Genomic DNA, 19,131 nt, shown 5'->3' with positions numbered 1-19,131 from the left:
TTTTGCATGATCTGGGAATTTAAAAAAAAAAACAAAAAACAAAAAACAAAAAAACAAAACACTGGTAAGTGGAGGAAATTTTACATTATTGATGCTTAAGTTGGTATTTTGAATCAGGTGTAATTTTGTTTTTGGCAACACTCGGTAGCATGTCTTACACATACAAGAATGTGACATTACAATTCTCTTGTCATTTAAGAATTAGAATGGTACCATGACAAACTGTCTATGAACAATAAGCATTATGAATAAACAAATTTTTATTGCAATGAATCCCCCAAGTAACTTTAACCAATAATAAGCCAACTGACTTTACTAGAATTAGTAGCACATTTCCAAATAGCTGCACACCAGATTGTTTGTTCAGTAAATAGTTTTTGTTTTTGTTCCCGTGATACTTGGGCAGTAAACACAGCCCAGCTTGTCTCAAAAAGTGAAGAGCCACATGCATAAACCTGAACGGGGTCTGCAACCCCTGGAGAACCACAGTGCCCTTCTCTGAGGCAGGAACTGCTAGACAAGGCTGTCCCCCTTAGAAACTTCAACTCTTGTCAGTATCTCCTACAATCCAGGATCTTGATTATTTATAACTACTCTAGTGGCCTGATGTGTTTGATTTAGAAGAAAAATTAAAAGAGGAGGAAAAGAAAGAAGCAACTCATCGACAGATAATATCATGGATTCTTTTACTCCTGCAAAATGATAAAATAAATAAATGACAGACAGACCCAAGGTGCATTAAATCTATAAATGTCATTTTTTTAAAAGATTTTATTTATTTATTTGACAGAGAGAGAGATCACAAGTAGGCAGAGAGGGGGGGGGAAGCAGGCTCCCTGCCGAGCAGAGAGCCCAAAGCAGGGCTCGATCCTAGGACCCTGAGATCATGACCTGAGCTGAAGGCAGAGGCTTAACCCACTGAGCCACCCAGGCACCCCTAAATGTCACTTCATTTCCCTATCCAATAATAGCATTAAATATGTTGAAAGAATCGTTTTGTCTTTGGCCCCTCCCTGTACAGGGAGGTAAAGGTTCTAAAACAACCCCATGGAAGGTTAGCTGTTTGATTTATGTTGACAGTTAAATACCTACACAGTAATGATTCCTTATGAAATCAAGAATTTGGGTGAGGAGAGATGCTTTTACTCCCCTTATTTCAAAGCTTGAACTCCAGAGCTTCTTCAGGAGACAGTTTTGAGAAGAGAGCCAAATTTAGTCTGTGGCTATCCCTGGGAATCCCAACACCAAAAAGCTTTATTGGTTCATTGATGCCAGAGGAAAGGGAGCCTGCCTGCCATATGTAAGGATTCATTGCCAAATCTTTAGCCAAAAGGTTCTTTTTCAAAATTTAGGAGGAAAAAAAAAATGCATGTTGCTCTGGAAGAGTTTTTTATTGAAATTTATGCTGCACACAATTTTTTAAAAAAGGATGATATTTTCCCGAGAAATATTTATATATTAATGCAAATATTTAATTCCATATTATTTTAAATTTGAATTTCAAATAATTGGCGGGTTAACAATTATATTTCATCTTTTTTTAACTTTTGGAGTGCTATAGGCAGACCTTAATTTTTTATGCAGTCATTTCTTCTCAAACACATTCTGAGCACTGCTGTCTCCTAGGCAATTTTCAGGCAGCAGAGATAACTGAATGATCCCCAAATTCCACATAAACTACTTGAAAGGAAAAGGAGAAATTGGAAACAAAATATATTTTTTTATTAACTAAGTACTAATAAATTAAGAGGACTTGGGCTAAGTTTTAAATACTTTACAATTATTGGATTTTATGATTATATGAGATATGTGTTTAAAAATATTAATTTATTATTCACACCAACCATGTGAAGAAGTTATTATAACAGATTAAAAATGGAGAGTCATTAATATTGCACACGGTCATAAAAATAGTACATGGCAGAACTATGGCCACTTACATAAAAATAGTAAGTGGCAGAAATATATGCATATTATGAGTGGGATTCTGTGAAAGCTGAAGGGAAGGATGATAAGGGACAGCTTGCTGCTCTGGGAGGTCATTGAAGGCCTCAATGTAAACATATCTTTGGGTCTTGAAAAAGATTTGAGAGATCTAAATCAAACAGATCTGAATTGAATAAATCTTGGCTCAGCCATTCACATACCTGTGTAGCCAGCCCCTTACAATTCACACTCACAGCTTTCATTACCTATAAAGTTGAGATATGAATATTAACAATTTCAGAGGGCTTTTTGTGAAGATCAAACAACATGATATAAGATCCTTAGTATGGTTCTAGGCCCAATAAATTTTAAAAATATAAAATTACTAAACATGATGAGAAAGAGACAGAGAAGGAGTGAAATGGAAAATGTTCCAAAAAGATATTGATTACCTGCAAGGAGTGGGTGGAAAAGAGGAAAAGAATGGGAATAGTTAGTAGGGATGAGGAGGCGATGACATTTCAATGAATAGGTCCTTTATATATCTCTGACTCTTAACCCAGAATTAAAACCTACCACTAAGTGGTGAGAAACCCAAAGCAGAATACAAGGGTAAAAAGTTAACCTAACTGAACTACAAATCAATAATGTAACTATATGGAAGGGAATGGGGAAAGCAACTTATAACCTAAGAAACTTTTTAAAGGTAAAGAAACTATAAACTATGGACTCTGAAAAACAATCTGAGGGGTTTGAAGTGGCGGGGGGGTGGGAGGTTGGGGTACCAGGTGGTGGGTATTGTGGAGGGCACGGCTTGCATGGAGCACTGGGTGTGGTGAAAAAATAATGAATACTGTTTTTCTGAAAATAAATAAATTGGAAAAAAAAAAGAAACTATAAATAAATACTATAATCTATATAATAATATTATTAAAATAGACACCCAGGGAATGAATAAGTATTTTTGAAATATTTATACAATGGCATTAAATGAACATATAGATACAATACTGATAAAAAGAGCTGATTACATAACTGTCAAGAGAGTTGTAAATAAGAAAAGGAGGGTTGCCTGTGCTGCCCCGTTGGTTAAGCATCTGTCTTCGGCTCAGGTCATGATTCCAGGGTCCTGGGATCAAGTCCTCCTGCTACCCATTGCCTTGGCTCACGCGTGCTCACTCTCTCTCTCTCTATCTCTCACAAAAATATTTTTTTTTTTTAAGGAGAAAGCTCAAATGATGGAATTAGAAATATCAGTAGAAACACATGGCAAGAGATTAGATAGTGGTTGATTGACAGATTAAATATAAATACAGATATTAGGGCTACCTAGGTGGTTCAGTCAGTTAAGTGGCCATCTCTTGATTTTAGCTAAGGTCATGACCTCAGGGTTCTGGGATTGAGACCTACATAGGGCTCAGGGCTCAGCTGGGAGTTAGCTTGAAGGTTGTCTGTCCCTCTCCCTCTGCCCCTTCTTCTGCTCTCTCCCTTTCTCAAATAAATAAATAAATAAATCTTTAAAAATAAACAAATAAATGTAGATACAGATATTTAACTTCTGTGTATGCATGGATTAAGTATTCATACATAGATTTCCTAACTCTGTCCCCCAAAAAGGCCTGGTGTTAGTAACACCCCAGAAGCAATGAATACAACTAGTGCTAAAACCATTTTTTTTTTCCTTCTAATTAAAAGACCAAAAAATAAAAAGAAAAAAAGAACTAAGGTTCCATGTTGAAATAAATGGTTGAGCCCAGGCTGGGACAAGGGAAATGCCAAGATTGGCTTAAAACATCTTGGAGTGCCAGAAAGTAAGAAAGCTTTTTTAGAAGGATCAAAACTTGACAAAAGGATACAGGAATCCACCTAAAGTAGAACCTACTGGCTAAATGATTTGAATAGTAAAATAATGATAGTGTTGAATTAAAATCCATAGAATTCAGTATACAGGAGTTCTACTGATAAAGAAATGTTTACCTAAAATATATATAGGAGAGAAGGAAGAATACTTTCTCCTAGAAAAATTCCAATTTAAGAATGTAAAAGGTTAAGAGGGAAAGAGGAAGCCAAACATTAGGCAAACACCATTAGGCAAGAGTGTTCCAGAAAAGAGCTGCAGAGGATTGTTAAAATTAACAGGTGGAAGTTTGAGGAGAAACAGGATATTTGCTTAGTCTCAAAGTATCTACCCCAAGATTTGTATTAATTACAAAGAGAAGTAGAGTAACGTTAAAAAGGATAAACCTGGCCAATACCAACATAACCAAGTGATCAAGGTTAACATAACTGGTGTTAAGATATTTTGACATCATGAAGTATCTGACCTAAGCCTAATATATTTTTTGTAGTATTCTTCTCCAAAATGCACAACCTCATTTTAAAAATGGGGAAAAAAAATCACTCAAAATCAGATTAGGAAGAGATCTCTAAATAACTGACGAGTACTTTTCAAAAGTGTCAAGGTCATAAAAGAAAAGCAAAGATCTGGCAACTATAAAAATACTTAAATTAAATAAAACCAAGGAGAAATAATAAGTATATGCTATATGGGGTTCTATAATAGATAAAAGAGCATTAGTGGAAAGGGGGATAAAATCTTAATAAAATTTTAGCTTAGTGAGTAGTATTGTGACAACGTTAATTCCTGGTATTGACAACTATAGTATGCTTACATAAAATGTTAACATTAGGGAAAGTCTGGTGAAAGGATGATGGGAAATCTATATTTCTTGAAACTTTTCTGTAAGTCTAAAAATATATAAAAATAACAAATTACATAAAAATCTACTCAGGAGATTTTGTTATGAGTGTTGCTTAGGTTTCTTTGCTCTATGTGTCAGAGTGTAACACTGTTAAGATTGAAGGAGTAGGCAAGAATATAATCACGAGGACTCCTGTAAGTTATGCCAAGCCATATAAAGTAGATTTCAGGTGAAGGAAATGACAGTATCATTTTTACATTTGAGAAAGAGTTTTCTCACAAACTGCACAGAGGAGCCTGCCAGAATCCAAGAGTTGAGGAGATGGAGCTGAAAGTTCCTGGAGACTTAAGCTGTTAAAGTTCTAGCCCAAACACTGCAGGGAAGAAAGCTGCACACAGAGAAAATGCTAGAGAGCTGTGGAATGCCCCACAAATGGCCAGCAGAATACTGATCAGTGTACACACACGAGAAAATGTCCTGGGGCTGGGTAAAGAGCTCTCCGAAAAGATGAGAGAGTAAAGTGTCTGGTGCTTGCGAGGCCAGGAATAATAGTGTGTCTTCCCACCAGTAAGATGGAAAAATCATAATTCATGAGGCAATATGTGGAAAACTCAGGAAAGTCATATTTCATTGATGGAAGATAATTAGCTTCCTGGGAACTGCTCTGCAGTTACCTAACCAATCATAAAATCAAGACCCGAAAGGAACAACGTCTAAGTAACTCAACTGAATCCCAGAACAAAGATCCAGAGCATTTATAGAAATATGAAAATGCCCAATGTATGATGATGTAAAATTTACAATGTCTGGTACAAATTTTAAAAATTAAGAGGCGTGCAAATAAACAAGGAAACATGGTTCATAATAAGGAAATAAATCTATAAAATAAAAGCATCTCAGAAGTGACACCATGACTAGAATTAAAGGAAAAGTACTTTAGAAGAGTTACTATAATTTTTCTTATGTTCTAAAAGTAGAGAACGAAAATATGTAAAAAGTCCTCAAATTTGTAAGGACCTATTTAGCCAGAGCAACTCCATCTCGGTTAAAAAGCCATTTTGTTATTTTTGCAGTAAACCTTAAACTGACCCTCCCCTACCCCCACTCCAGAGGAACTTATTTAGAAGCAAGTCTGGGAAACCAGTAAATTATGGTCGGCCAGTCCCTAATAACGTTGCCCAGAATACAAGGACAAATCAGGTCAGGTGGAGACATCCAATCAGTAAAAAGCACACAAACTATCTCCCTAACCATCAAAGAATGTAAACTCCGCCTTTTGGGCGCCAAAGTTGAGCGCCAATTCTGACCAGAGTAATAGGTTAGTTCAAACAGCTACTAAAGGGTAAATTGTAATTCAATTGTCCAACTGCGTGTGGCCTAACATGCCTATGCGATGTTACAATCTCATTGGCCACCTATGTGTGGCCAGGCTTTTGCTGTATAAAAGTTAGTCTGTGAGGCTGGGAGGGGTCGCTCACTTTAGAAGCAGCCCTGACCGGTCAGTCAATTCTTGAGCCTGTAAGCTGGGGGTGGTCGCTCTCTTTCAAGACAGCCCTGGCGGGTCAGTCTGACTTCTAATGCTTGGCATAGAATAAAGCTTTGCATAACTTTAACTTTGTTTCAGTCTTGTTCCCCTGGCCAATCAGTCTGACTTCTATACTTGGCATAAAATAAAGCTTTAAATAACTTTCACCTTGTCTCAGTCTCGTTCCTTTGATCACGGACCCAACAAAATTAAACTTCAATAATAAAAAAAATATCAAAATAATACACAAAAATAAGTGGAGGGTAATCCCGGGTTAATATGTAGCAAAATTCCATATATTTTAGATGTCAATCCTTCCCACATTGATCTGTGGATTTAATACAATTCCAGTAAGAATTCTACTAGGTTTGTTTTTTTTTTTGTAGAAATTCACAAGTTGATCCTAAAATTTATATGAAAATTTAAAAAATTTATATGAAAATTTCAAAAAAACTTGAAAATAAGAACAAAGTTGCAGTATTAATGTTTTAAAAGCATATTCTAAAGCTACCATAATTAAGACCACATGGTATTTTCATAAAGATAAACAGATCAATGGGATAGAGTAGATAGTCAAGAAATAAACTGACATGTATAAGGGCAACTCATTTTTATTTACTTGTTTTTATTTTTATGTATTTATTTTTCTCAGTTTGTGTACTATTGATGCTGATGCTCAGGTCTTGACCCGATACTTGCTGCACCTTCTTGGCCTTCAGATTTTCCTCATGCTTGTTAAGCTGGCAGCGCATAACATGTGTGTCCTTGGGCTGCAAATCTAGGAGTTTGTACTCCTTACCCTTGTAGAATTTCCTGAGGTTCTCTTTCTGCATCTGGTTGATGACTGAGAGAACATGGGCACAGATTTGCCAACTCAGATCTTGGAAAGCTTGGAAGCCCTGCCGCTTATCACTCAGAAACACACAGCTGGAACAGCTTCACCTTCAGCTGCAGGAGCTGCTTAACCAGCTGGAAGAGAAGCCGAGAAGGTTTGGAGCCTTAATCTTGGCCATGTCTGCACAATCCACCACTGCTAATGGAAAGCAGTGGAGGGAAAAGGCCAACTTATTTTTCACAAAAGTTCAAAAACATGATTCTGAAGAAACAATAGTCTTTTCAACAAATTTTCCTAAAACAATTAGATATCTATATGCCCCCCCAAAAAAGATTCATGCCTTGGATGGTAAACAAATGTTGACTCAAAAGATCATAACCCTGTGCAAAAAGCTAGGAAAGAAATAAACTAAAATCTTGTTACCTTGGGCTTAGCAACACGAATTTCTCAGATACATCACCGAAAGCATGATCCATTTTAAAAATTGACAAACTGAGACTATGGACTCTGAAAAATAATCTGAGGGTTTTGAAGGGGCAGGGGGTGGGAGGTCGGGGTACCAGGTGGTGGGTATTGTAGAGGGCACAGATTGCATGGAGCACTGGGTGTGGTGCAAAAATAATGAATACTGTTATGCTGAAAATGAAAAATAAATTTAAAAAAAATTAAAAAAAACTGAACATTTTCAAAATTAAGCAAAAAAGGTCCAGCTCTGAGAAAGAAGACACAAGTCACTGGCTAGAATACAATACTTGCCAATCTTGCATCCAGAATGTCTAAGGGCCTCTCAAATTAGATAAGAAGAAAACAAACAACTGACATAAAAAATAGGGGGGAAATTTGGACAGAAACTTCATGAGAGAGGATACTCAGAAGGCAAACACATGCAAATATGTTCAATGTCGTTCATAATTAGGGAAATGCAAATTAAAAACAGTATGAATTTTAGTGAGGATATGGAAGAACTGAAACTCTCATACACTGTTGACTGCAATGTGAAGTAGTACAACCACTTTGGAAAATAGAACAACAGTTTCTAAGGTTTCTACTCAAGACAAATGAAAGCAGATGCCCATGCAAAAATGGGTACATAAAAGTTCATGAAAGATTTATTGCTAATAGACAAAAGTAGAAACGGCCCAATGTCAATGTCAACCAACAGGTGAATGGGTAAACATAAGGTATTATGTTCGTACCATGTAATACTACTCAACAAAAAAATTTACTATTGAGACATCCAACAAAATGGATGGATATCAAAATATTCAGAATGAAAGAAGCTAGACCAAAGAATGCATTCTATATGATTTTATTTATATTAGCATATATATTATGAAAACTAATCTGTCACTGTAGACAGATTTTAATATATATTTTATTTTTTATTTATTATTATTTTTTAAAAGATTTTATTTATTTATTTGTCAGAGAGAGTGAGCACAGGCAGACAGAGTGGCAGGCAGAGGAAGAGGGAGAAGCAGGCTCCCTGCTGAGCAAGGAGCCCGATGTGGGACTCGATCCCAGGACGCTGGGATCATGACCTGAGCCGAAGGCAGCTGCTTAACCAACTAAGCACCCCAGGCGTCCCTGTAGACAGATTTTTAAAAGAGCAGAAAGATAAATGGTACTCTGACTCTTAGAGATTTAACCCAAAAGTGACACACATCACTTGTGCTTGCATTTCATTACCAAAGCAAGTTATATGGCCACATTTTAGGATTAAGGGACTAGAGAATGTAACCATTGTTACCACAATGTAACCATTGTGCCCAGAAGTGAAGAGAAAAAAAGTACTTGTCAATATTATCAACTGTAACACTTTATTGAGTCAGAGGAAGGAAGGAAACAGGAAGGAATCTTAAACACTTAATTGTACTAACGTACACAGGATAAGAGACATTCTTGTGGTGTAGAAAAGAGGACGGTACACTTCTGTGTATTGTCCCTTTGGAGCCTTTCACCAAATTTGGTTTACTGAAACGTATTTGAGTTTTTCAGCTTTGTCTCTAATTCCAGTATTGAGTATATTATTAGAATAAGAGTGTGTGTTTGTTTTAGCAGTAGGCAAACACGAATTTAGAATTAATTTTAACCATGTTATAACAATTATAAGTTGGTGCCAATAGGGAGGTTGAACAACAAAGTTCATGTTGGTGAATATTGGTTTAAATAACTATTTAGAAACTGCCTTGAGATAATATTCGGATCACTATGCAAACTAAGTTGAGAGTTTCATCAGCAGTCTCTTACAGTCAGAGATGACTAAATTTAGAGTCGCGCCAGGAGCTGCCTTAGCACAAACTTAACCAACTTCTGTCATGTCATTGTCAGTATGCTGAAATCCACATGTGTATATTTTCTGATTTTAGGCAGAAGAGAATATTACATTCAGAGAGAAGAACTTTTTACTGCTTTATTATTGCATAATGTCCTGGATATATTTGATACCGCTTACAGCTCCAATACACCTGTCACTGCACCTCACTGCTAAATCGATGACAGCTCACTAGTCCCATGTTACCAGCCAATATAATCCAACGTTATCTTTTTCTAGTCATTCTGAGTTAGTCAGTGTTAAAAGCCAGTTTCAGACTTTTTCTGGATCAGCTGTCTTCAGAGATGCACACCACTAACAAGTTTGATTTTAAGAAGGTGTAATGAGTTTTTCACTGAAGTAGATCTATGTTTGGCATTTTCATTATTTGAGATTATAATCTGGCCTGTGGGGTCTTGAGTATGACCTAGCCTCCAACAGAGGAGTTGAAAGCTTCTAAAATGGTGTGATTTGATAATGTTCAGTTTACTCATGCTTACCTTAGTGCTAGAATGATTTAATTAAATTGTTAATTATTGGAACTAGAAAGTACCTTAAAAAAAAAAAACAAACAAAAAACCATATGGAGAATATACAGAGATTAGGCATATGTGTTTATGTGCTTTTATAATCCAGTTTAATAAGTCTAATAATCCTCTTCTTACAGTTAGAAAAACTGGGTTAAAGTAAGAAGCAAAGATGGGACTAGAATACAGGCTTTCAGCTTTCTGGGTTTTGTATAACCCCATTTTAGAAAGATATTCTCTTAGAGAGAAAACACAATCATGCACTTAAATCCTCCTGTTAAATATGAAAAAGGGCAGAGAAATTAAATAATTTTTAAAACCTGCGCAAATTGATAATAATAAAGCAAAGCTGTCTCTTTGCATTCCAGGTAAATATGTCCCAGAATCAAATCAATATTTCAGCTAGTTTATTTTTTAAAAGTAATCCCTAAATTAATTCATTATTTGACCCACACCTAATATTAATTAAGCATCTACCACCTGTGAGGCTCTTATTTTTTATTGAAATACATTTGACATGTAACACTGTAAATTTAAGGTGTACAACATGTTAATTTGCTCCATTTATATGTTGTAATATGATTGCCATTGTAGCAATAATTAGCACTTCTATCATGTCATGTAATTATCATTTATTTTTAGTGGTTGGAATAATTATGATCTAGTCTCTTAACAAGCTTGATGATTATAATTCAGTATTATTGTCCATAGTCACCAAACTGTGCATTAGATCTCTAAGACTCAGTTACTACTCATTGTAAATTTGTTGATACTACATCTTTTAAAATGACAGTCTCTGTGTACCTTGAGCTTGCAATTTAATTGAGGAGGGTACTAAGTAAAAGCAAATTAAATATCATTTCAGGTAGTTTGTAAATGATATAAAGAGAAACAAAGCTGGGTAAATGAATAGACATTATTTTAAATAGAGAAGGACTCTCTGAAGAGGGAACATTTTTTTTCTCTAGCAAATAATGTGTAGGAGACATAATATTTATCTTTATATCTAGCACCAGTATATTTTATATTTCTATTGTGTTTTAGAATTTTTTGGAATATTTTTAATAATCTAATAGAGTAATCCCTAAATTGTCAAACAGAACACAGAATATATTTAGTAAATAGGAAATATCTATATGTTTTCTGAAAATCAACAATAATGGTAACTATATCTAAATATGATATTGTTCTCACCTTTGAGCATTTATAATGTGCTAAGCACATTTTCTTTACAGCTTTTCTAATAAATTTTCTAATAACATATGTAAATGTATTTATTTTCACAATAATGATAGAGATCTTCCTCACTTATGACAGGGTTACGTTCTGGGAAGTCCATCAAAGTAAGTATATGCAAAGTAAAGTAAAAAGTAAAGTAAAAAGTAAAAAATGCATTTAATACACCTTATCTGTGCAACATCAGTAGCTTAGCCTGGACCACCTTAAACTTGCTCCGAACACTTATGTTAGCCTATAAATTAGGCAAAATCATCTAACACAAAGCCTATTTTATAATAAAGTGTTGAATATCTCATGTAATGTATTGAATACTATACTGAGACTGAAAATCTGAATAGCTGTATGGGTACAGAATGGTTGTACGTGTATTGATTTTTTACCCTCATGCCTGCGTGGCTGACTGGCAGCCGCGGCTCACTGCCATCGACCAGCACCATCACGAGAGAGGATCAGACTTCAAACTACTGGCTCAGGAAAAGAACAAAATTCAAAATTCCAAGTACAATTTTACAGTTAAAACAATAAAATTTTCAGAAATTCAAGTACATGATTTTTAGCCTCCTTCCACAAGACGGGATTATCTGTTCCCAAAAAGAAAAAAAAAAAAAGTTTCTAACTTCATTCTTAGTACTCCAAGACTAAGCCCCAATCTCCTCCAGGCAGGACATCAACAATAAACCCAAATTATGTTTGATTGGGATGATCGTTTCTCATTCCTTTACATTATGGATACTTTGTAAGTGTGTGTATGTGTGTGTGTGTATGTGTGATTCATAATAAAAAACAGCAAAATTATTTTTTGTTTGTTTGCTTTTTTGTTTTGTGAGGCTACCTTTATAGCTGCATCACTAAACAACATGGACAGGATTCATCTCAATGCTCTGAGAAGTACAAAAAAAGAAAACAAAAAGTTCTAGAAATAATGTTTCTTTTTTATTTATTTAGACACATTTTTCATCTCCCCAAAATAATGTAAACCATTGGAATAGACTGGAAAAGAAGCCCACCTGAAATTAATCGAAATTTTCTAACATAGTTTATGTTCATCAAGCCCTATTAAAGATTTGTGCCTAAATTTAGAGAACTGCACTTATAATTGACTATTAAAACAAAGAAGGGCTCAGAATACTAGGAGAGCTATCAAATATAGGGGAAGCTTCTTTAACCTAAGCAGTGAGGACTAAAATAATGACAAATTTACATTCTAAGTTCTCTTTCTTTATTATTAAAACAACTGTGCAAAATACTCAATTTCAAGTACAAGGTACTAGATTGTAAGTATCACAAATGGTGCCAAATTTCATTATGCCTTTTTCTTTGTTTGGTTGTATCTAACATTGTTTCCTAACTCTCAGCAAGGATGATTTTTGACTAGAAAGAAAGAAAGGTAACCCAGAAAGGACAAAACACTGTATGAGTTATTAGGATATGTTTTTAAAATATTCAAGAGCAACAAAAAAAGCACCTAGGCTGCAGAGTTTACACATCCATCCGTCCTGAGGCAAGGCATTTGAACAGAAGATTTCTCAAAACCCATTTGAGCTATTTGATTCCATTCACCAAGTAATGGCATGAAACAGCACCATCACCATTCACTTCTATAATACAATTTAATGGATATAATGCTCAAACCATCTTCAAGCCAAGCTTTCCAAATATCTTCCTTGTTTTTTTTTTTTACCACATCTCTAAATGTACTGTTGTTTTTCTGAGTTCTCTATTTTTAGCCTATTATGTCTACATTAAATTCTATGTCAAGTTATTTGTTAATGGGCAAACACTGAACTCAATTTTCTTAACCTTTGCATTGTTCTCGTAATCTGCCCTTCTCTAAATATCTGATTGAATATTAGATCACATATATGCTAATGACTGACATCATTAAATATGGTGGTAATGGGTCTGCTTTACTTACCTTCCCTTCCAATAAAACACACTGCTACTTTTTTTTTTAATCTGAGATAGAGAAGTTCTAAGTAATTTTCAACTCATATCAATCTTTTTCTTGACATATCTAAGTGGCTGCTAAATATCAGAACTTCTGCTTAATTTCTCTTGTCTTCCCTTCAAGAGCTAGCACATGGGCTAGTTATAAAACTCTTCTTACATAGTTAAAATCATGTAAATCTTTTACAAAAGATTCTTTGATCCTAGGACATGGTATCATTCTACAATTTAACTCTGTGTGTGTGTGTGTGTGTGTGTGTGTGTTTTCTTTTTGCTAAGATCATATCTGTTCTCCTTAACATGGTCTAGTTGGTATAGAATATACAGTCCACATTATATCCCAGAATCTTACTCTCATGTTCTAAGTTTTTCTAACACTGAACAATGTCTTATTTCCATTACTCAACATTCTATTCAGTTCTACAGTCATCACATGTACCTATTTATATTCTTTTTAAAGACTTTTTTGAAAAAGATTTTATTTAGTTATTTCAGAGAGAGAGCGCATGGGTGCAAGTGAGCAGGGGGAGAGGCAGAGGGAGAGGAGAGAGAGAGAATCTCAAGCAGACTCTGTGTTGAGTGTGGAGCTTCATGTCAGGCTGGATCTCAAGGCCCTGAGATCATGACCTAAACCAAAACCAAGTCAGATATTTAATGAACTGAGCCACCCTGGCACCCCTGTACTTACTCACCTTAATGATAATCATAGATAAAAACCCCTTTTCAAAATTGTCTTAAACTCTTTATACACTGTATCTTTATTATATATTACTATCTTTGGTTTGTAAAATAACATAAGGTTCAATGAATTTTGCAAGGAAAAACCTAATTTATCGCTGTTGTTTCTTCTTCCCCTCCCTTACTTTCTCCCTTCCTTTCCCATTCGAATGTAAAAGAGACTCATAGAAAGCCCATATTGGAATTCCATGATATGGGGAAAGAATTATCGTGTTTCCCCATGGATTTGTGTAAAATATATCTTTCAGTATTTTAATGTGATTAGAGAAATAATCACAAGACCCCAGGGTAAGGCTGATACTCATGTACCTCTGTGTACATGTATGTGCGCATATAGAACCATTTTGAAGTTATTTTCCTTTACTATCAATAGCTAGGACTTAGACTACATAGATATAAATCTTTTTTTTTTTTTAAGATTTTATTTATTTGTCAGAGAGAGAGAGCGAGAGCGAACACAGGCAGACAGAGTGGCAGGCAGAGTCAGAGGGAGAAGCGGGCTCCTTGTCGGACTCGATCCCAGGACGCTGGGATCATGACCTGAGCCAAAAGCAGCTGCTCAACCAACTGAGCCACCCAGGCGTCCCGATATAAGTCTTTTTCATAGGAATAATCATTTCCCTTTTTTTTTTTTGTATGAGATTCTTCCATTATAGCACATAGTACCCTTCCCACCCTATTAATTTACCTTTTATTGCTTTCACTTTATCAATTCAATTTTACCACTCTGAAATATATAGTACTTCAAACTTAGCAGTTGGAAAAGGCAAGATGACTAACAATTCAGCTTCCTTTCAAGTCAAAATTGTTGATACTTTCAAATTATTATGCCTTTTGAATATAGTTATTTTATGTATATTTACCTAATTATTATGTAGACATAGCTACTTATGTATAGGGCAGACATCTATACAGAAACTGTATTCTATGTATTGAAAGGCCATTACCAGGCTTTGCTCTACTGAAATGTAACATAATTTAGTAAATCTCGTCCTATAAATGTTGAACATTTGCTTCCGGATACACAATAAGGAAAAGCATTTGTTATTTAAATTTTCTTATTTATTTGTCACCTTTAGTCATCTATTGTCAGCCAGTTTAAAAGTGTCATTCAATTGAATTAATATAATAAACATTCATTAGAATACCTATTGACCTACTCCTAATTCAATGCCAGAATTGTATTTTTTTCATCTTTGATAATTACTACTATTTATTAAACTAAGAACTTATTGACACTCAAATTTACAATATTTTATACAATGAGTTTACATAAAATGGCTTTATTAAACAACATATGACATATGTCAATTCAATGTATTTCACATTCAAGAAGATTAAAATGTGTGGGTTTTTTTTAAGTAGCTGACGTTTCAAATAAATCTTAAAAAGCATAAAAAGTTTAAAAAGTTGTTTTCTATGCTGAATTTTTAGGACAAAGATATTGTCTCCTTCTGGTTTAACTACTGCAGTAGAATCCAAATCCCACGATCTAGCCTGAGCCAGCCTTAACAACTTGAGCTGTTGTCACTTTTCCATATTCTATGCTATACTTTATCCACATTAAACTGAAGGTCATTTAAAATATGCTCTATTTAATGTCTCTCTCTTACACATGTTATCATTAGTTTCTAAAACTTTTATTTTCTAAAACTTTTTAGTTTCTAAAACTTTTAGTTTCTAAAAACTTTTATTTTCTCCTCTTCTTTATCACCTGTCAAACTTGACAGGTGATAAAGGTCAAACTCTACCCTTTTAAGTCCTGGGTCAAGTGTTTCTTTCTATATGCACCTCACCCATCCTAACAGAGTAAATGATCTCATTTATTACTCGGTAATTTGTATACATCCCTCTCATACCCATTCTCACAAGTTTAGTTTTTGTTGTATGTAAAACTATTCCCAAGTAGACTGTAAACTCCATAAGGATGGTAACTATCATTTAAGCATATTTATAACTTAATCCTTGGCAAAGTGCCAGACAGATTATTATCTTCATCTGTCACCAATATCTTTCAGTCCAGGTGACCCAAAACTGCCCATTATAAGATCTCTGCATTAGGTAGGGCAAGGGATACAGTGAGCACTGGGTGTTATAGGCAACTGATGAATCACTGAACATTATGTCAAAAACTAATGATGTACTATATGTTGGCTATTGAATTTAAATTTTAAAAATAAAAGTAATGAAAAATAAAACTGAAAATAAATAAATAAGACCTCTGAAACCCCAAGCCTCATTTATTAAGAGAGAAGCCTCTAGAGCAGATAAAACTTCAGGTGGTCTTCTTTAGGATCTCCATTCTTCACTCTAACTGAACAAGTTTTAAATGGGAAACTCTGAAAAAAAAAAAATGTACTAATGCTCAGGCTTTACCCAGACCTAAAAATGGAGTCCAGCTCTCTCCAGGCATCCTCGTGAGAGTGACATCGTCTTTAAACCCTGCGTGGCAATCCCTGACGCACCGCCGTGATGCCCAGGAAGACAGGGCGACTGGAAGTCCAACTACTTCCTTAAGATTATCCAACCTTTGGATGATTATCCAAAATGCTTCATTGTGGGAGCAGACAATGTGGGTTCAAAGCAGATGCAGCAGATCCGCATGTCCCTCCGTGGGAAGGCTGTCGTGCTGATGGGCAAGAACACCATGATGCGCAAGGCCATCCGAGGGCATCTGGAGAACAACCCAGCTCTGGAAAAACTGTTACCTCATATCCGGGGGAATGTGGGCTTTGTGTTCACCAAGGAGGACCTCACTGAGATCAGGGACATGCTGCTGGCCAATAAGGTGCCAGCTGCCGCCCGTGCTGGTGCCATAGGCCCATGTGAGGTCACTGTGCCAGCCCAGAACACTGGTCTGGGGCCCGAGAAGACCTCCTTCCAGGCTTTAGGCATCACCACTAAAATCTCCAGAGGAACCATTGAAATCCTGAGTGATGTGCAGCTGATTAAGACCGGAGACAAAGTGGGAGCAGCGAAGCCACGCTGCTGAACATGCTGAACATCTCCCCCTTCTCCTTTGGGCTGATCATCCAGCAGGTGTTTGACAATGGCAGCATCTACAACCCTGAAGTGCTTGACATCACAGAGGAAACTCTGCATTCTCGCTTCCTGGAGGGTGTCCGCAATGTTGCCAGGGTATGTCTGCAGATAGGTTACCCAACTGTGGCATCAGTGCCCCATTCTATCATCAATGGATACAAGCGGGTCCTGGCTTTGTCTGTGGAGACTGATTAAGCCTTTCCACTTGCTGAAAAGGTCAAGGCCTTCTTGGCTGATCCATATGCATTTGTGGCTGCTGCCCCTGTGGCCGCTGCCACCACTGCTGCACCTGCTGCTGCTGCAGCCCCAGCCAAGGCTGAAGCAAAGGAAGAGTCGGAGGAGTCTGATGAGGATATGGGATTTGGTCTCTTCGACTAATCAGCAAAAAGCAACAAATTCAGCCAAGTTTATTTGTGAAACAAGGAAATAAAGGCTTACTTCTCTTGAAAAAAAAAAAAAAATGGAGTCCAGCCCTAGGGAAAATTAGCATCTTGAACAGGGCTCAGAGACAATAGACACCAAATTGTTGCATCATGTGAAACCTTAGATATGTGGACATATTTGTCTCTGAAAGTGGATCTACACTCAATTGTCTGTAAAAGGATTGTCAAAGAGGGACTCTTTTCCTGTCATCTTAGCTTCAATGGTAGGGGCTTGAAAATTAAAGTTACAAAGGTCAAATTAAAAGGTGAACAAAAGGATTATTTGTAAGCAGATGAAAGCTAATAACAGAAATAGCTAGCTCATTAAATGGTTGGAGACTTAACATACCTAAATTAATAGGAAAAAGGGAGATAGAAAGGCTTCTATGACAAAAATAACAGGTCTCTTTAGGAAAGACAAAGGGATTTTTGGAAGAACAAACAGGAGATAAGAGTTTGTGACATCTGTTTATGTAGGTGGGAGTGGTCTTTCCTTCTTCATAGCCAAGAAAGTCCCCTGAGAAACAACTTATGTTGGGTTTACTTGAGGACTTCTTCCTGGGAGAAGACCTGCTCCAAAGATGGAATTTATAACAGCCTCATTTCCTAGAAGTTTCTGCTTTTAATCAGATTATGAAAGATCTAAGAAGGCTTCTTTCTTATATCTGCTGAATCTTCAAATGTCTTCAGCTTCAAGTAATTTTCATATTAACCTGGGGCTCCAAATAAGTCCCCCAAAAGATGGAATCTCATGCTAAAGTGAAATAAAATGAGACTATGCACTGTTTACCAATAATTCCCAGGCCAAAATAAGAGGAGTTAGAGATAAAACATTGCTGCAAGGTTTGTGTTCAACATCTACAAGTTCCTAACAAAATCTCCACAAGAGTATCAAGACCTCTGAAATCGTTTTAAAACAGAGCTTATGTCATCTAAATCCAATATACCTCTCATTTGTCTCCTTAATTATTGTCACAGTGCTTTTCCCAAGCCACTTATCCTCAAGAAATTATTCTCCCAATATGCTCTACATCTCTTGGGACCACAACACAAGTCAATCCAATTCCTGAAGTCCTTTCAGTGCACTGATTTCCTGAAAGAATTTATTTATGCCTGAATCTGTAATTGAATTGCCTTTTGGTATGTCTTCAAACTTCATAAGAGCATATAGCTTCTCTGGTTTACCTACTTTATTTATTTATTTATTTATTTATTCATTCATTTACTTTATTTTCTAAGTATGTTCCACACCATGTGGAGCCCAACATGGGGCTCGAACTCACTCATCTTAAGATCAAGGGTCTGACACTCAACCTACTGAGCAACCCAGTGCCCCACCTACTATTTTAAATCAGGTCATGTAAAAGTATTCTTTGCTCTAACCAAGTATTAAATGTGTAAATATTTAAAAAGTAGGATAGTAATTGTGATCATCAGAGCAAGCATATCAGAACATAGAAACCCAAATAGGCTTTGTCCCATTTGAGTACTGACTTTTTCTATTTATGAGACCTTGGGAAATAATTTAGTCTTTCCTTGTGTCAGTGTCTTTATCTATAAAGAATAAAATAGTACTATTATTCAGTGTTATTGTGAAGGTTAAATCTGTCAATGAATGTAAAGAAAATGTGATAGTGTCAGCACATAATGCTCAATAAATGTTTATTATTATTGGATAAAGTGACTTTTTTAGGCATCTGTGTTGAAGTTTCATTAACAATTTTCTGACTTTCATCCTGAAATTCTGCACACTATACTGAAATAATCTATATAAACTCAACATCCAAAAAACCAATAAACCAGTTAAAAAATGGGCAGAACACATGAATAGATATTTTCCCAAAGACATATAGATGATGAGCTGACACATAAAAAGTTGCTCAACACCACTCATCATTAGGGAAATACAAATTA

At 35.8% G+C, this 19,131-nt stretch overlaps 1 protein-coding gene across 1 annotated transcript; it reads left to right on the top strand.

Annotated features, from left to right (window-relative positions):
* Window positions 1–6,993: 6,993 nt before the first annotated feature.
* LOC122911914 (60S acidic ribosomal protein P0-like) lies at window positions 6,994–17,256 on the top strand. The gene is given in 3 exon segments (XM_044257485.1): window positions 6,994–7,336; window positions 16,234–16,716; window positions 16,719–17,256. Coding segments are annotated over 3 exon segments (1,281 nt in total). The 3' UTR covers window positions 17,174–17,256.
* The last annotated feature ends 1,875 nt before the right edge of the window (window positions 17,257–19,131 follow it).

This window comes from Neovison vison, chromosome 1 (genome assembly GCF_020171115.1).
Source record: "Neovison vison isolate M4711 chromosome 1, ASM_NN_V1, whole genome shotgun sequence".
NCBI classification, from domain to species: domain Eukaryota; kingdom Metazoa; phylum Chordata; class Mammalia; order Carnivora; family Mustelidae; genus Neogale; species Neogale vison.
The sequence above is the reverse complement of the archived record's forward strand: the minus strand, read 5'-3'. Positions and strand labels throughout refer to the sequence as shown.